General features: G+C 46.2%; 1 protein-coding gene across 1 annotated transcript in view; it reads left to right on the top strand.

Annotated features, from left to right (window-relative positions):
- Positions 1-18620, top strand: part of LOC147452732 (cilia- and flagella-associated protein 52-like) — a 50509-nt gene extending 31889 nt beyond the window's left edge. Inside the window, exons 2-6 of the mRNA XM_086519006.1 lie at positions 15137-15232; positions 15308-15391; positions 15510-15800; positions 15922-15981; positions 18339-18620. Coding sequence (XP_086375132.1) covers positions 15137-15232; positions 15308-15391; positions 15510-15800; positions 15922-15981; positions 18339-18620 — 813 coding nt within the window. The remainder of the gene's footprint in view (positions 1-15136; positions 15233-15307; positions 15392-15509; positions 15801-15921; positions 15982-18338) is intronic.
- The last annotated feature ends 264 nt before the right edge of the window (positions 18621-18884 follow it).

The following is an 18884-nucleotide window of genomic DNA, read 5'->3' as shown; positions in this document are numbered from 1 at the left end:
TTAACAAGATTCATTGTATATAGACTATGTACATCACTCTCTTGTTTTTGTTAAGCAGAACATGCCTCATGTATCTGTGTCACTTTGTAAACAGAAGTCTGTAAATAATGTTTCATGTTCTTCTATTGAACTTGGGGATTCCGACGAATCCAACCTTATCTGCGAAATCATGACTGATTTCAAGAATGTTTTTCCTGATGATCTACCGCTTGGCTTGCCGCCTTCGAGAGGAGTAGATCATGGCATTGAGTTGGTGGCTGGTAGTCAGCCCTTCTCAAAGCAACCCTATCGGTTTAGTAAAACCGAGGAGGACGAGATTCAGCGACAGCTGAAGGATTATCTCGATAGAGGTTTTAGCAAATCCCAGTGGGGAGCGCCATTGTTACTTTCTTGAAAGAAGGATAACACTATGCGCTTCTGCGTGGATTACAAGGGGTTGAATAAGCTCACTGTCAAGAACAAGTATCCGCTCCTGTGCATGGATGATCTGATAGATCGGCTCCATGGAGCGTTGTATTTTACGAAGATAGACCTGCGATCAGGCTATCATCAGATACGGATCAAAGTGGAAGATATTCCTAAGACAGGCTTCCATATGCGTTATGGTCACTACGAGTTTTTGGTCTTGCCTTTTGGTTTGACCAATGCTCCAGCTACGTTCCAGCAGATGATGAATGACCTGCTGAGACCATTTTTAGGCAACTTCGTTGTTGTATTTCTCGATGATATCTTGATCTACAGTCGAAGTTTGCCTGAGCACCTAGTGCATATACGCACTGTTCTCGAAGTACTGAGAATTGAGAAGCTTTACGCTAAGGCTTCTAAGTGTGAATTCTTTAAGAAAGAGCTTCTGTACTTGGGTCATATCATTACTCGCGATGGAATTCGCGTCGACCTTGAAAAGTTGGATAAAGTGCGAAATTGGCCCATTCTGAAGAATGTACGCCAAGTAAAGTCCTTTTTAGGCTTTACTGGATTCTTTCTCAAGTTTATCAAGGATTACTCTAAAGTTACTGCTCCGCTTACGCAACTTTTAAAAGGAGGGGTGAAAGGGCCGAAGACTTTCGGTCCTCATCGTAAAGGTAATCCCCCTGTTGTCTGGAATGAGCGTCTCGACGAGAGCTTTCGGACACTAAAGCACTGTTCTCGAAGTACTGAGAACTGAGAAGCTTTACGCTAAGGCTTCTAAGTGTGAATTTATACGCACTGTTCTCGAAGTATTGAGAACTGAGAAGCTTTACGCTAAGGCTTCTAAGTGTGAATTCTTTAAGAAAGAGCTTCTGTACTTGGGTCACATCATTACTCGCGATGGAATTCGCGTCGACCCTGAAAAGTTGGATAAAGTGCGAAATTGGCCCATTTTGAAGAATGTACGCCAAGTAAAGTCCTTTTTAGGCTTTACTGGATTCTTTCTCAAGTTTATCAAGGATTACTCTAAAGTTCCCGCTCTGCTTACGCAACTTTTAAAAGGAGGGGTGAAAGGGCCGAAGACTTCGGGTCCTCATCGTAAAGGTAATCCCCCTGTTGTCTGGAATGAGCGTCTCGACGAGAGCTTTCGGACACTAAAGCACTTGGTGACTACTGCGCCAATATTACACATTGTGAATCCTAGCAAACCGTTTGTGGTTGAAACGGATGCTAGTGATTATGCTATTGGTGCGGCATTATATCAGGATGGACGTCCTGTTGCGTTTGAAAGTAAGAAGCTTTCTGACGCTGAGATGCGCTATCCGACGTATGAGAAGGAGCTCTACGCCGTAATCCACGCCATGAAGAAATGGCGGTACTACTTGTATGGCTCTACGTTTGTTGCATGGACAGATCATCACTCTTTGCACTATATCTGTGATTAGGGTGATCTCAGAGGCCGGAAGGCTAGATGGGTTGAGCTTATGTAAGAGTTTGACTTTGAGATCCGTTATAGAAAAGGATCCAGCAATCGAGTTGCCGATGCACTCAGCAGGATTCCTCATGTTAATGCCTTGTCTATGGCTGAAATCTCGACGGATTTCTCTCTCTCTCTCTCTCTCTCTCTCTCCGAGGGCTATGTTGTTCCGATGGCCATTTCGGTAAGATATGGAACGAGATCGAGGTGGGGCATGACTCGCATATAGGCTTGGGTGGTCCGGAGACCCAAGTGAGTCGTGCTGGAGAGACGAGACAGCAACAATATTCCATTAGAGGTGGACTATTGTTCCGAAATGGTAAAGTCTGTGTGCCGGAAATCGATGAGATTCGACAAAGGATTTTGTGCGAATGCCATGATGTTCCTAGCGCTGGGCACCCAGGCATCCAGAGAACTTTGGCTTTGGTCAAGCGATATTTCTATTGGCCAAGAATGCGCTCTTACATAGAGAGCTATGTGAAAAGATGCGCTCAGTGTCAGGTCAATAAGGCAGAGCGCCTCAGGAAAGCTGGCCTGCTACATCCATTGGAAATCCCAGATGCCAAGTGACAGAGTATTTCCATGGACTTCATCGTTGGTTTGCCAAATACTAGTCGGGGCAATGACGCTATTTGGGTTGTGGTCGATAGACTCACAAAAATGGCGAAGTTTATACCAACGAAGTCGACAGTAAAAAGCCATGAGTTGGCGGTTTTATTTGTCGATGAGCTTTATAAGCTGTGTGGTCTCCCAGAAGATATCGTCAGTGATCGTGATACTAAGTTTACTGGCCGATTTTGGCGAGATGTCTTTGCTCACCTTCAGACAAAGTTGAGTATGTCATCTTCTGACCATCTTGAGTCCGATGGACAAACTGAGAGGATGAATGAGATGTTAGAGGACATGTTGAGAGCCTATGTCTCTCATAGGCAGTCTGATTGGGAAAGGTATCTTCCACAATTAGAGTTTGCCTATAATAGTAGCGAGCATGCTGCTACTGGATTTAGCCCATTCATGCTGATATATGGATTTTAGCCTAAATCCCCAATTACTATTGGCTTAGAGAAAGTCAAGGAACGCCAAGCTCGTGATTTCCTGTATGACATGCAGGAAATGCTCGAATTGGCTAAGGATAGTATAAGAACGGCTCGTGACCGAGTCACTACTTATGCTAATCAAAAGAGGTCTCCAAGGACTCTAGATGTGGGACAATGGGTCTATCTGAAGATACCCAAGGATTCCAAGACTATGCGAACAGGAAAGCATTATAAGCTTTTAGCTAGATATTGTGGTCCGTTCTTGATCACAAAGAAGATTGGCCAAGTTGCCTACAAATTGGCTCTTCCTTCGGATGTTAGTGTACATCTGGTGTTTCATGTGAGCTGCCTTAAAGTGAAATTGGGCGAAGCTGACGTTGTTGTGCCTATCGAGGAAAATGTATGGCAAGACATGCAAACTGAGTATATTCCTTCTGTAAATGGAAGGGTCAATCTGAAAGGTTTGCTACTTGGGAACCTGTTAGAGCTTTGAAGGCTCAGTATTCCCACTTCATTGATGAGGACATCAATGGTTCTTAAGGGGGGAAGTATGTTATGTCCCGCTCACAGGAGAGGGGATCTAGCCCAGATGCCGTCGGGATGGGCGTCTAGTGTCCGGGCGGACGTAGTATGAACACGGCCAATGTGGCCGGCACTATAGATGATGAAGCACAGTTGCCTGCTTGGTTAGAAAAGGATGCTCATAATTGGATGTGCGGCCCTATCAAAATACGGAAGTATAAGGAAGGAGGATTGCATCCTAGAGCGCTCAGTAGAGGATAATTACTAAATGAAGGAACCATTTCCAGAGGATTTGTTTATACCCTTTGGATGGGAGGAAGTATTGGCGATTCTTGATGTCTGTGTAAACGATGTAACCAATATTATATTTTTCAACAAGGATGATTATGACATAATTCCCTTTTTGATGGTGACTGCTATCCAAAAAACAAAAGATATATCTAAAATGATTGAAACAAAAGAGATAATTGATTGCAAATGGATAGGAGATAAAGTTTTTGTACCGGATCTTCCACACGATGATGAGGCAAAATACCATGACTTAAGTAGCAACAATTTAGGACACGATGCGGAATATGAAATGTCACGTCTTCACCTTGAAAAGTTTTGGCCTTGAGCCTCACGGATGCTATCATGCTACTATTTAAATATGCATGCATTCATTATTGTCCTTACATGCCACTGCATGAGACACCTGTATACCATTGATCTTTTGTCCAATTGTGACTTGTTTCTAAAGCTACCATCAAGTACACTCCTAATGGTGCGTCCCTTTCATGTCTTGCCACATACAAGGGCTGTCTAAAAAAGGAACTTGACACTTGAGATTGCCTTCCAACAAGGTATATACTATATACCACATCATAAGAAACCTTTTAATTATATTGGTTTTCTCTTATACATCACCACCATCTTATTTGTTTAGGCCCATGTCACACTGGGGCAGGCAAGTGAAGCCTGCGTTGAGTTGGCGCATCTTATTTGCCATTGCAAAAAGCAAAAGTCGGCTGTGAGAGAATGTCAAGACGGGCCACCATGCATGCCCGCCCAACTTTCCAAACTAATAGCCATCTGCAAAAGTGCACACACGAAAGCATATGATAGGTTTCAAACTTTGACAAGCAGCGTGGGAAGCGAAAGTCCTACCAAATTGAAACTATCTCAACAATCTAATCTTTTGTTTTTTTATAGCAATGTCCAAGACTCAAGGACTAAAAGTATTTGGGTTTGGCTTTTACAAGGAGCAAACTCATACAATCATATACTTAATAGAAGGGTAAGGAAATCACTTCTTCTTTTTCTTATTCTTTTCTTCCCTGACATGGCATGTCGGAAGGTGGCTATGGTCGGGTGGTTCGTCCGACGTGTATCTGTAGGCGGTCCATGTAGCCGGGAGATCCTCTCTCCTCGTACGTTTCAACAAGACACCTTGTTACAAGAAGGTCGATGCTTCGAATGTGTCCAAACAGGGCATACGTTCGATACATTTCCTGAGCGAGCTGCTGCCACGACAGATAGATTCCCAGGGTCACCTCTGGCTAAGAGGGCTAGACCCGCTATTGGACTAGTCCCTCATATCTTGGCATACGCCTTGAAAGTACAAATGAATTGTGTCGAGCATATGGCCAAGTCAACGGCTTGAAAGGCCTTATTTTCTTTGACCTCGGAGCTACAAAGAACTTCATCCATCCAGAATTCTTGAAGCAAATGCACTTTGATTATGATGCAGAGGGTGCAGAAATTGAAGCTGAGCTAGCCACGGGGCAAACTCAGAAAGTGGTACCGCTCATTGGTGCTCTTCCAATGACTATACAAGATTATCATGGAAAAGCTGATTTCCACATTATGAAGTTGGGCAATTGTGACGTTCTCTTGGGCATCCCCCGGCACGACAAGAATAATGCGACTCTCCAGGTTCAGAACCGAACCATCACTATGATGCAGAAGGGCAAGCCAGTATGTGGAGGCCTTGGATCTTTGTCTACGACTTCCCCGCCTTTACCCTTGATTACCCCGACCTCTCTTCACCAAGAGGAACCCGATGGAGACTCCAGGATGTATCGCAGTGCTGGATTGCTTTAGTTATCCGGTGGAGCATGTGGTGCCAGACCCTTAGCCAACAATGACAACAGTACGAGGAGGTTATGTTGGAATATGTACTATGGACCCTTCCTTTCTCCATGTTTTCTCCTTTCCCAAGTAGTAGTATGGCTCTACAGATTTGGTCACTTCCTAGCCTTCTTGTGAGCTTGTCAGTATCAGTTGTGGGACAATTTACGATCCTTGTCAGCTAGTCTACACCAGTTTTGGGACAGGTTTACAACCCTTAATGGGCAGTTTTTCTTGATGATCGACAACAGATTTGTCGAGATCCTTTGGATGACAGGTTTGCACATAGTGTCGGCAGTTAGTGGGGACATCTAGTTCCTACTCCCGCAGTCAGCAACATTTGGATGCTTCTTCCATACATCCCTTTGGAGAGCTCCAACCTTGGGGGCAGCCCTTCTTCAGGTGTGCAGATTTGGCCACGGCTGGCTAGTATAGCAGGTTCTTCCCTTGCAGTTTTTCGTCCAGCTTCTCTGGCATGTTACAAATCAGCCCCAGTGTTCTTTACGGGCTAGTTCCCCGAGCCGATCCTTTACTCTCCGTTTGACTATTGGAGTTATGTTGTGTATTGGATATTGATTGCACAATTTAGTTGTGGGTATGTTCTCTTCAGCACAAGTACAAAGGAGAGTTATGACAGTTATCCATGGCTAGCAGTATATGTGCTATTTCTAGTCTGTATATAGAGATTGTTGGAGAGTTATGACAGTTATCCATGGTCTGGGTGTTCTCCCTTCAGAGGAGGATATTGAGCCATCCACAAAGCTACAATAGATCCGTCTCCCATGTGATCTACCCTCCTCAGTAATGGCTCTGAGTGTTAGAATGTGGTCAAGAGTAGAGAAAACTCTAGGCTCTACTGAACCTTGTTTGCCCGGCTGCGGGGGCTGCGGGTATGCCCTCTCTCTCTGCCCAGCTACTCAGCTGCTGTTCAAGAATGGATGCGTACAACCGTGCCAATGTGTGTCCAATCATGATAGTGCGATAATTACCAAGCTACATAGGGTCTGTTGAAGAGAGAGAGAGAGAGAGAGAGAGAGAGAGAGAGAGAGAGAGAGAGAGAGAGAGAGAGAGAGAGAGAGAGAGAGAGAGCGAGAGAATGAAATGAAATGAAATGTTATATTCACGTCTTCAAAAGGCCAAAGTGACCTATGAGACCAGAAAGTTACAATGTGGTGGATCTGATACAAAGTCAGAGTAACAAGATGACAAAAATGAAATGACAAATGTCACAATAAAATACTATGGAATCCTAAACTACTAGGTGTGAACTAAGCAGCTAGCTGGGATAGCTAGATCACAAGAGATCCAGCATCGGTCGCTGGCGGATCTCATCAATCTCCTCCATGGTGAGTAGTCTGACCGGGCGTCGTGCATGTCGAGCCAAAGTGATCCGAATCCTCTCATGCAGCCTCTGCCGATGCTGTATTCCTCCGCAGTCGTGGGCGTCTGGATCTCCCCATCTCAGTCGCTCGGTCGATCAATGTGCCTCTGGTGTGAGACGACGAGCTCTGCTGTGGTAGTAACTCCTCCGGGTGTCCAGTGATGGCAGCTCTAAAGAAATCTGTGATCTGTCTCTGAGACTGGCTAGCCTCTCCTCTCATCAAGCTCTCTCTGTGTCTGCGTAGCTCGAGCAAAAACAAACCCAAGCATCTCTGATCCTCGTACTGCATGACTCTGGAGAATGGTCCAAAGCCTTCTCTGAACAAGCAATGGAAGCGGCCTCGTATCTCGTAGTACACGGGGTAGGGGCATGTGTAGTGCAACTCTGTCTCAGGCTCGATGTCACAGAGGGGGCATGTCCTGGCCTTTACTGGTACTCCGCTGTATCTCCCAGTCTCGATCCGCAGCTGGTGTGAAGATGTGCGTATTTGGCCGATAGCACATCGTACCCAATGAGACAAGTGGGTGTCCATGTATCTGGGCCTCGTCACAAAACCATCAACCGTAAGCTGGAGGAGATGCTCTCTGTAGAAAGCCATCTTCGTGCCCAGCTCCTGTGCTGGCTGTATCCATGTCCTCCTGGTGTTTAGCTGAGTCAAGTCTTGGCAGATGAGCTTGGTGATCTCGGACTGTGTAAGAGTCAGAGAGGGTGCATCCAGTGAGTATCAGAAGGGAGGCAATCTGTCTATGTTGAACCCATGCGCCTGAAACCATGATGTCATCTCCCCATACCAGCATGCTGTATCTCCCTGCATGGCTAACTGTCGAGAGGACTCAAGTGCAAGGCGGGAATATCTATCTCTGGGAAGTTCCCACATGTGGTGTATGAAGGAGACAGATCTGGCGAGCGCCTCAACCACTAGTGGGGGAGCCGCTAGCTCTGCTTGAACAATAGCACGTGGTACTGAGACCTGGGCTCTAATGAACCGCGAGATCATAGAGACCAGAGGCTTCTCCATGTCCCCCCATCCATCACTGCGGCCTGTCCTCCTGTGATGATCCAATGAAGGTCCCCAAATCTCAGCTCCATAAAGCAATGCAGAAGCCACCAGAGTGTCAAAGAGCCAGAGCTTCGTCCGAGGCTCCTGAAACTGAACCTGTGAACACATCCTTTCCAATCTACCCAATGCTGCATGGGCTCTGGTCAGTGTAGTCTCTGCTGCCCTCCTCAATGAGAATGCTGGCCCACTAAAAACCACTCCGAGGTAAGTGTACGCATCTGTATCATAGTTACATGGGATGGTGGGTCGGGGTCGGGAACGGGGTCGGGACGGCAAAAGTCAGGAAACGGGGACGGGGGTCGGAACGGCAAAAAAAAAAAAGTGTTTTTTTGGCATTTTTTGACCTACACACATGCCACACACATAGAGCATCACTTTGACCATAAATTTACACTAAATAGACCAAAGAACACGAGTCATATAGGCTGAAATGTGCTAATAAAACATCGATGATCGATGGATACAAAATGAGAAGTGCATGCCACAAGGGCTCAAGAGTCAAAAAGCCTAAAGGACTTAAGACAAGCCTGAGGCCTCAAGGATAACAAAAAGTACAAAGGGCTATGTAGTAGGTAGAGTCGTAGACTCAAGAGTCTAGACTCGAGAGTCGAGTGATCAATGATCATCAAACTCAAGAAGTGCTCGCCTGTTGAATCTCCACATCGTCGTCGTAGTCGAGGTCGTCAGCGACGTATGAGGGCTCGGGAGGCTCGCATTGAGGCTCGAAATCCTCCTCTAGCTCCTCCAAAAGAGTATCGGCCATAGATGGATTCTCTTGTGCCATCTCCCAGTCAGTGAAAGGATCTGCCTTGTGTGTGACGCTCTTGGCAAGCATGCGCAAGTTAGCGCTCACAAACACCAAATCATTGGCCCTCTGAACCCCAAGGCGATTCCTTTTCTTAGAGGCAATGTGGCTGTACACACTCCATAGTTGCTCCAAGCAACTAGTGGTACATGCTTGGCTAAGGACACGAACAGCCAAGCGCTGCAAATGTGGGCCATCTCCTCCATAGTCCTCCCACCACAAAACCCAGCCAATCTTGTTGCGATCAAGCTGTGCATCTACACATCCATAGGAGCCCTTCTTTTGCCTGTAGTTGAGTAGCTCGTCTCTAATCTTGCGCCTAATGTCACTGCTAGGCTCAAGGCGCTCCAATGCAAGCAACCATCCTTTGCTCACCTCCTTGTCGGTCTCTTGACGCCTTCCTTGAAACTCAGGGTCAAGCACATAAGCTGCCGCATGAAGTGGAGAGTAGTATCCATTCCACCTCGACTCACACAAGCCATAAATCTCCGCATACTGAACAGGGTCAGGCACAAGCTTCTCAAGTGCCTCTATCATCCGATCCATGGCTTCGTAGACTTTGCCAATGCATGGCTGCAAGCCATCCACCACTCGAAGTAGGTGTAGAATAGGCTTGACCATGGCGTCAAGAGTCTTCACCTCGTCCCACCAAGCGGCGGTGTCGGCCCATTCTCGGCATTTCAATCCTACTGCTGATGTAGACTCCGGCATGGCCTGGAACTCATCACTGAGAAAGAGGCCCCTTAAGGCTTCGCCACATGTAGACAAGCGGCCTAGCATAAGCCAATTAAATGCAAATCTTGTCTCTGAATATTTGAGCAAGGACAAGTGGCTCCTCTTTGAGAATTCATGGCGCACTTTTTGATGGTTGAGCACAAAGGAGACAATTCGAGAGGCGTCACCAATGGTGGGTGAAATCCATGACAAGTTCCCTGTGTCCTTGAGGAGGTTATTGAGGCAATGCGCCATGCAAAATGTGACATGGATGCTGGGATACATGCCCTCAATGATAGCTCCGGCTGCCCTATTTGACGCCTCTCCATCTGCAACCATACAAAGGACATTCTCCAGGCCGGTGATCTCTATGGTGCTTGTCCACTCCGCAGCAAGCATCTTGGCGGCCTTGCCACTATCGGATGCATCATGTGACTCCAAAAAGTACATCTCCTCCCGAGAGTAGGCCACCACCCCGTGGATGGACCGCTTGCGGGTGTCGCTCCATCCATCTACAAGAAGAGAGACGCCATTGGTCTCCCACAATTCCTTTGTCCGCTTGCTCCACGGCAAGCTTCTCTTTGTCAAGGAGGGTGGTGCGAAGCCTCTCCGATGAAGGTGGCACATAAGAGGAGCCATATTCCCCTATTTTCGTAACCATGGTTCGAAAGTATGGAGACCTATCCACACAAAATAGAGCATGTTGTGTTAGTATGGAGAGTCGAGAGTCCAGAAGTTATAACCCATTATGAATACAAAATGGAAGATTGCAATGTGCATATGCCAAGGGAAACTCACCGCGAAGCATGGAAGGCGATGTGGTCGTGGAAGAAGAATCAGGCAACCGACCTATCCACCTCTTCCTTCAATTTAGGATTCCAATTTTTATTGAGAGTGGTTTGGCGATGCGGAACGGAAGAGGATGGTGTAGATGCATGGCTCTTGAAGGTTCGAGAGATGTCGTCAAGGTTGGCTTCCCTTTGCTCTCGCGGTGTCGCCGTGGCAGGGGGATCAACGGCAACAAAACGGCCCCTCTTGGCCGCTTCCGCAACCTCATACACCGTGAGCTTCTCAAGAAGATCCAACCTCTTCTCGGGAGCTACATGAGGGCAAAACTTCACCTCGTGACCGGGTTCATGAAGAAGATGGGCTCGCACTTTGTTTGAACCACCCGTTCTCTTGTATGGACATAGCTTGCACGTCCATGGTCTTGCACCGCCACCTTTGCCACGCGAGCTAAAGTCGACTTCATCCCACCACGACCACGTTTGCATGGCGGGCCTCCTTCGAGAAGAAGCGGCTTGAGATGACATGATGGTGGAGAGACTCGAGAGAGTAGAGCTTAGAAGTTAGAGGAGTTAGAGGAGAGCTTGTGTGGAGAGAGTAGAGGAGAGCTTCAAAGTGGGTAGAAGAGGGAGAGGAGAGCTTCAAAGTTCAAACTTCAAAGTGGGTAGAAGAGGGAGAGACTTGAGAGTGGAGACTAGAGTGTAGAGTAGTCAATGGTCATGCTTCAAGCTTGAGCAATGAGCATTGAGTAGAGAGGAAAGCATTGATGATTGAGTAGCTTGAGCCTTGAGCTTGAGGAAAATGGAATGAGCATTGAGACTATGAGTATTAAGAGGCCCAAGGGAGCCTTTTATAGCCTCCCAAGGGCCAAGGCTCCCAAAATGTGGCAGTTGGGGCTGCACAAATCCGTTAAAAACGGTCATAAACTGTCAAATTTTTGAATGGATTGCAGCCGTTTCCGGCCGACCCCGTCCGACCCTTGCCGTTCCGGTCCGTCCCCGGCCGTCCCCAGTCCGTCCCCCCTGCGACCCGCCCGTCCGGCCCGATTTGCGTCCGTCCCTCGGCGTTCCCTTCCGTTCCCGGCCGGTTACGGCCGTCCCCCGGCCCTAGGGCCCATCCCCCCCGTCCCCTGTAACTATGATATGTATACTCCACAGTCTCCTGGCCGTATGTGAATGCTGGGGCTGACCTCCTGATCCACTGTGGGGTGGTATTAAATACCATGTCCTTGGTTTACCAAGGTTGACGGACAAACCACTTTCCTGGGCAAACCTATTCAAAGCATCCAAGTGACATTGCATCCCCTCCGGAGAGTCGGAGATCAACACAATATCATCAGCATATAACAATAATGGAATCCATGTCCCTGCAAGCTGTGCACCTCTATCACCATCTCTCTCAATGTAGTCAGAAACCTCATCCACATACATACCAAACAGAGTAGGAGAGAGCGGGCAGCCCTGCTTCACCCCAATAGTGGAGTGAATTGGTGTGGATAGACCCTCTGAGGTGTGTACCTGCCCCACTACTGACCTCTATATGCCATGACCCCCCAAATGAGCTCTGTGGGTACTCCCATCTGCTGTAATCTGCCCATCAATCTAGCTCTAGGCATTGTGTCAAATGCTTTGCGGAAATCCACAAAGCTACAATAGATCCGTCTCCCACGCGATCTACCCTCCTCAATGATGGCTTTGAGTGTCAAGATATGGTCAAGAGTAGAAAAACCCCTCCTGAACCCTGCCTGCCCGGCTGCGCGTATCCCCTCCCTCTCTGCCCATCTACTCAGCTGCTCAAGAATAGATGCGTACAACCGTGCCTATGTGTGTCCAATCATGATAGTGCGATAATTCCCAGGCTCCATAGCGTCTCCCGACTTGAAGATAGGTACAATAGTATATAGGCTCCAAGTATCAGGCAAGCCCTCACACATGGCACGGTTAAACATCACTGCTAGAAGCTCTGCTAGTAGATCTCTGGCATGCGTGAAATGCTCAGCCACTAAACCATCATGATCGTATGCTCTCCCAATCCTCATCCTGTCAATGGCCTTCCTCACAATCTCCGCGGTGAAAAAAGCACATGTGTGTGGGCATGGATCGGGAGGGTCGGGAAGGGGGGGCTGCTCAGGAACTGTGTACAGAGATTATGCGTACTGGCCCCAGTCCTCTGTAGAAGTGATGGCGGGGGGGGGGGGGGAGAGTGCTCTTGAAAGAGCCGCCATGCCTCACGTGACTCCTGACTCAAGAATAGTTGATATAGATCCTGCTCTAGCAGAGCCAAAAATGCCCTCTTCTTCCGCCGCACTAGGCGTCGGAAGTCAATCTGTGACTGTTTGTGAGTGATGTCCCCCAAAAGCACCTCCCTCTGGAGTCTAGCTCTAGTGTCCCGGCATTCCTCATCATACCAACTGTTCTGGGGCATGCTCCCCGAACGGCGTCTCTGCTCAGGCTGGGTATGTGGGTATGCCTTTGCTGCTGCATCATGTTGTGTCTGTGTCAATATAGTAGTAAGCTCCTCCAGAGGTCGCCCTGGCTCCTCTGTGCATAGGCGTCTGTAGATCCCATCTATGTATACAGAGTCTGTCTCCCGCGTGAAGGTGTAGCGAGTAGGGGCTGATGTCTGTAGCCTGTGTGCTACACTAAACTGAAAAGAGATGGTCATTGACACAAGAGCATGATCCACTGCCACACCAACAGGTCTGGGTCCAACCGTGAGATCCTAGATACTAGAGATGAGGCTCGGCTGTGCCATGACATAATCCAATGTGCTAGCTCCATGTCTGTGTGGAAAGCATGTAAAACCCCCTGAAGCGGGAAATCTCTGTAGGCCATTCAAGATGGCCAATCCATGTGCAGTCCCCATGTCTATCAAGTGTCTTCCATACTCAGTGTGTTCTCCATCTTGTGATAGTCTGGATAGGCCTGTCTCTGCGGCATCCAGCTCTCTCAGCATCTCCTCTGAAGTATCATAAAATACTGTCTGATGATGGGCAGTCCTAGCATTGAAATCCCCTAGAATGATGATGTCACCATCTCTAGAGAACTCCCATATGTCATCATCCAAAATAGAGAAAGGGGGCTGTCCTCTGGGTGGTGCATACACTGACGTGCTCGGGGGAAAAGTAGCAAATAGCAATGTAAAGATATTTGTCTGTCTCTGCTCTCAGTCTCACCCACATGTACCTAGCTTGCTCATCTCTGCGGGCTATATGTATCAATGGATGCAACTCCTCCCTGAATAACACTGCCACTCCTCGTGATCCGCGCCCTCTGTGCTCTGATCGTGTCTCTTGTCTATAGGCAGTCTCCCATCTATATCCACTAATGTGAGGCATAGACTGCCCAGGGGCCTGATGTGTCTTAGAGTAGAAGACGATGTCTCTTCCCCTGAAACTATCCTCAAAAGCACCCACATCAAGTCGCATAGATCCATTACAATTCCACGTGGCAACTTTGAGTGTGGTCCCATGGGTCTCGCACCGTCATGTGGAGTGCCTCTCTACAATCACAACCCGGCCATCTCTGTAGAAGGCCGTCTTTCCCTTCTCCCTTGCCGCTTGAATCTCTGGCATTACCTCTCTCATATGCGCAAGCTGTGTGAGAGTGAGGTCATCTCCAAGGAATATGCCCGTTTTCTTTAGTGTAGGACGCTTCTTCAAGAAGTCCTTCTTTGCCTCCATGGATGGGAAAGGGATGATTAAAGCTCTCCCTTTTGAAGTCTCCCCATTCCCTTGTGTCTTCTTCCCCACCCTCCATGCCTTTGTATGAGTAGCCTCACTACCCATCATGCGGAGAAGTTCTGCAACTTCCCCTTCCACATCATCTCGGTCTTTTAGACCGGTTACTCTTATATGCAAAGCTCTAGTTTTCCTTCGCTGTTCTTCCTCTAGAGTCATGTTGATGATTGTAGGAGTGGGGACAGATGTGGTTTCTTTCCCTTTGCCTTTCTTAGCGACTTCTATCCACTTCTCGGCCTCATCCGCCTTCTTTTGCGTCTTCGTGATCACATCCATCCACGAAGACGTCTTTACCATCTTTTGTTTCTCCTCCTCTTTGATCATCCGTACCTGCTCTTTGATGACCTTGATTTCCTCTACTACCGAAGGCTGGAATTTCCCCTCCTCTAGTCCACTGCTCGCTCTATCCGCAAGTTCTCGCTTGAGAGCTGAGACCTCTTCTTTAAGTGCTTTGGATTCCGCCTTAAGTGCTTGTAGCTTTGCGTGCAGGTCCTCTTTCTCTTTCTTCCACTGCGCACCTTCGTTGAGAAACATTTGAAGAAGGTTGGCCTTCTCTTTCCACCATCCCTCCATATCTGCTTTCCAATCTTTCATCTCCCTCTCCATTTGTGTAATCCGCTTGTTTGTAAGCACAAAGGTTGCCTTCGGATGGGGCTTACACACCGGCGAAGCAATCATGACCTCCATCAAAAAATAATACAATCTGCACTTCTGCCAAGTCAACCCACTATGTCCACATCACGCATACATCCCTGTCCCGCATAGTGTATACATAGGGTTTCCCCAAATCAATCATACATTCTTGATGTTTGCTTTTCTGATTTTCTGCAGAGTTTTTGTCAAAATTGTTTTGCCTTTTGTAAACCTGGAGGTTGTTGCACTTTCTTTCAAAAAATCTCCAACTGAAAACTGAAAATTTTCCTTTTTTTTCCCCCGTCACTCTGATTTTCTGGCTGTGGGGGGGGGGGGGGGGGGGGGGGGGCAATGCAGGCAGCAGCGCGCGCAGCAGCAGCAGAGAGAGAGAGAGAGAGAGAGAGAGAGAGAGAGAGAGAGAGAGAGAGAGAGAGAGTTGAAATTTTTATATTTGTGTTTCTACAGGGAGATAATAGATCTCAAGAATTTTTAGAAGGCCATACTAACAGGGTTTCATGCCTTTGCCTATCAAAAGATGGTCAATATCTGGCTACTGGGCAGGTTTGATTTTTCAAAGGGAGTCACTCCTTTAAGTATTTATCCACGTCTTGATTGATCTAAGATCTCTCCTGGCAGGTAAACTACATGGGTTTTACAGCAGATATCATTATATGGGATGTTGAAGCACGAAAGCTTATTCACCGGATGTCACTTCACAAGGCAAGTTTTATGATAACAACAATTGACCTTAATCCTGAATGGATCTCAGAGGGTTGTTCCATGTATGCCTTATTCTTTAATGTAGCATTGCCAACTGGCCTCGTCATAATGCTTCTAGGTGAAAGTGGAGGCATTAAGCTTTTCATGTGATGCAAATTACCTTGCCTCAGTGGGCGGGCAGGATGATGGCAAGCTAGTTGTTTGGAATGTGAGAACAGGAAAAGCAGTTTGTGGAAGTCCTGTCCCTGTGGACTATGCTCAAACAGTCAAATTCTTTAACACCACAGAGGACAAGCTTGTTACAGCAGGGGGCATGAAAATAGTCATTTGGGAATTTGATGTAGCAATGCGCTTACTTAGACCTACGGAGGCCAACTTTGGCAAATTGAGGCGGACAATGCTATCCTTGGTAATCTCTCTCTCACACAAGTTTATGAAATTTTTTGTTAATTTGTATGGAATAGTTTTCAAGTTCAGAATGCAGCAATGGTAATATTTTTTGGCACATTGCTATTTTGTTGTGTATTCAGGTTATTGATGGCAATGATGAGTTCGTATATGCTGGCACTTTATCAGGAGACATAATGCAGGTTTGTTCAATGTCACTCTTTATTTTAGACACACTTAAAGCTGGGAACCTGTGGTAAAGAATTTTCTTATAATTATCTGGGGAAACTATGGGGGAGAATTTGCCCTTGTGGTCTTATCTGGTCCAGTCTTCCACATATGTGCATTGATTGGTTCATTAAATCTTTTTATCTACAATCAGGGGCTTCTGAGCAATATCATTTATGATGGTCGTATTGGTATAACTCAATATATTGGTATACCACTTGGATTTTGGTTCGCATAGGTGTAACTAAGTAACATAGGAACATCAATAGATTGCCTTTGCTCCCTCCCCCTCCCCCTGCCCCTGTATATTGGTATCTCATATATTGAGTATAGTTTCACGTGATTTTGGTTCGCATAGGTGTAACTAAGTAACACAGGAACATCAATAGATTTCCTTTGGTCCCTCCCCCTCCCCCTGTATATTGGTATCTTATATATTGAGTATAGTTTCTTGTGATTTTGGTTCGCATAGGTGTAACTAATTAACACAGGAACATCAATAGATTGCCTTTGATCCCTCCCCCTCCTCCTCCCCCTCACAAATGCGTTTAGTTCTACTTGGAACCTCAAGTGACGCGGCTGCGGTATGGGGAGCGTTTGGTTGCAGAAGGCCTCTAAATCTCATGGCTCGGGACTTTGGTTATCCGGAGAGTAATGGGGGAGTCTTTGAATTTCTCATGGCCTGGGACCTTTGTTTGGGAGGAGTGTTCATCAACAACTTTATGTTTTTATGTCCAATACTTGCATTTGTAATAATCTGTGTTGCATTGTGATGTGCCAACCACTGAATATTTCAAAATTGGGTGAGATTGCCTCGTTATGCGACTTTAGTGCCCCTTTAAAGATCAGTGCGGTCTGGGTGTGATGGCTAATGTTGCTACGCCAAAATATCAAGAGCTCCGATATGGAATGAGAAAACTGAATGACCCTCGGGAATGATCCCGGAATGACCCTCGGATATTTTTGACTTGACTTGATTGAGTTTTGTAGATATAGTTGCAAACGATTGCTCTTCTTTCAAGAGGGGCAGTTTGTGACCTTTACGTGACTTTACGTGACAATCTCATGGTTCTGTTGATATTGTTCCGAGGTCTATTCAGGACGAGTGTCCTCAATTTCTACTTTCAAGAGTAGTATTTCTCCTTCAAGCAATACTATTTCAACTTGGTGTATTTGAAAGGTGTATTGAATGCTGAAACCCTTCTGATGTACCCTGGAAATTTTGTGGGATGCATTGTTAGCTTTTCTAGAACTGCACAGCAGTGGTACATTCAGGTGTTCAATTCATGGAGATAAACATTGATAATTGTTTGAAAATCACTGCAGGATGTCTAGTAGGAATGGGTCAATATATATAGGGGGTAGGCCTCGGCTATGTAACATATGGATTGGTGGAACTTCTTTCCTAATCTGGCCAGGCCATAAGAGGGACCTATAGGATTTTCACGTACACTGTAGTACAGAGTACAACCCGCTTTTGTTGCAAAAGAGTACAAAGCAAGCGGAATGAGCTAACAGTTTCGACTTTGGACTGAATTCGCAGCTGGAAAAATTTGTCTTTGAGAATGAAAGAATGTTTCTTGCAATGCAAGATTCATTGCCACTTGCCAATTGTTTGGACTACTCTCAATCAAATCAATTCAATCAAAGGAATAAAATTAGATAAATGTAAATGGCCGTGTCTGCCCCTTCCCAACATTTTTAAGACGCCAAATCTCGGGGCTAGGTTGATAAGAACTCTAAAGCTCTGTTTTTTCAGCACTCAGAATTTAAAATCACATTTCACCTTCATATGCTTGTTTTTAATGCTCCATTTTTCCACGATGTCTTAATATTGACTGGTGATATTGCTTGCACTTAGTGCTTGACAAAATGTTTGTAGGCATTTGGTACGAACCACAATCATGTACGTTTTAAGTTCCTTATTGTGAGATATGTATTACAGTGCAGCCCGCATAGACAATACACAAATTCATGACGCCCTCAAATTGTTTGTTATTTTGTGTTATTGCTTTATGTGACTTCACAGGTTGCTGGATGGTACACATTTTCACTTGAATAGTAGGGTAACATATGCTGTCAGCTTGATGCATAAGTCTTTTTTTTCATTGTATTACTTAGGTTCATCAATGAAAAGCAAGTTCTAAATGTACACGATGTTTCCACTCTGAGTTACTAGCAGTAAGGATGGCCTTACTTTTGGAAGTTGTCCTCACCCTTAGGGTGTTCAAAATACATATTTCTGATGGCAGTAACTTGTTCTATTTAAATCCCTATTTGAAATTTCTGGGTTTTATTTCTTACTAAAGGTCCATGGTGGTTCATTTTATAGGTTAGTCTTGGACCGAAAGTCTTTCGTCATAATGGCCCAAAAGTGAAGATTGAGATGGGGATCTTACATTGTGCTGTGACTCCCACTGGCGATTTGTTAGCAGGTGGTGGCGATGGAACTGTTTCCCTTGTGAAGGCCGAGAGCTTGAAGTGTGTTTGCTCCACTAAGTTAGAAGGGTCTGTAACATCGATCGTGGCAGCATTCAACAGTTTGAAATCAGGATCATTTGATTTCTATGCGGGGACTACTGTTTGCAATCTTTACTTTGTAAGGTGCGAATGACCTCTCTCTCTCTCTCTCTCTCTCTCTCTCTCTCTCTCTCTCTCTCTCTCAAATTTAAAAAAAGGACGGGGCTTGTACATAATAGGCCACATACCAGTTAGAAGTATGGTTGAAGCCAAATTACAAGTTACAACTGAAGTGAAACCCCCCCTCGAGATAAACATGAAAGACAAAGGGTTAAAACCTAAGGATCAATACAAGAATGAAAAATAAATGGCTATCTTGGGTTTTTTAACTATCAGATCCGCTATTCTGTGTGCCTAT

This window comes from Adiantum capillus-veneris, chromosome 8, assembly GCF_014529385.1.
Source record: "Adiantum capillus-veneris isolate H3 chromosome 8, ASM1452938v2, whole genome shotgun sequence".
NCBI lineage: Eukaryota > Viridiplantae > Streptophyta > Polypodiopsida > Polypodiales > Pteridaceae > Adiantum > Adiantum capillus-veneris.
This window is presented reverse-complemented; position numbering and strand designations above follow the sequence as displayed.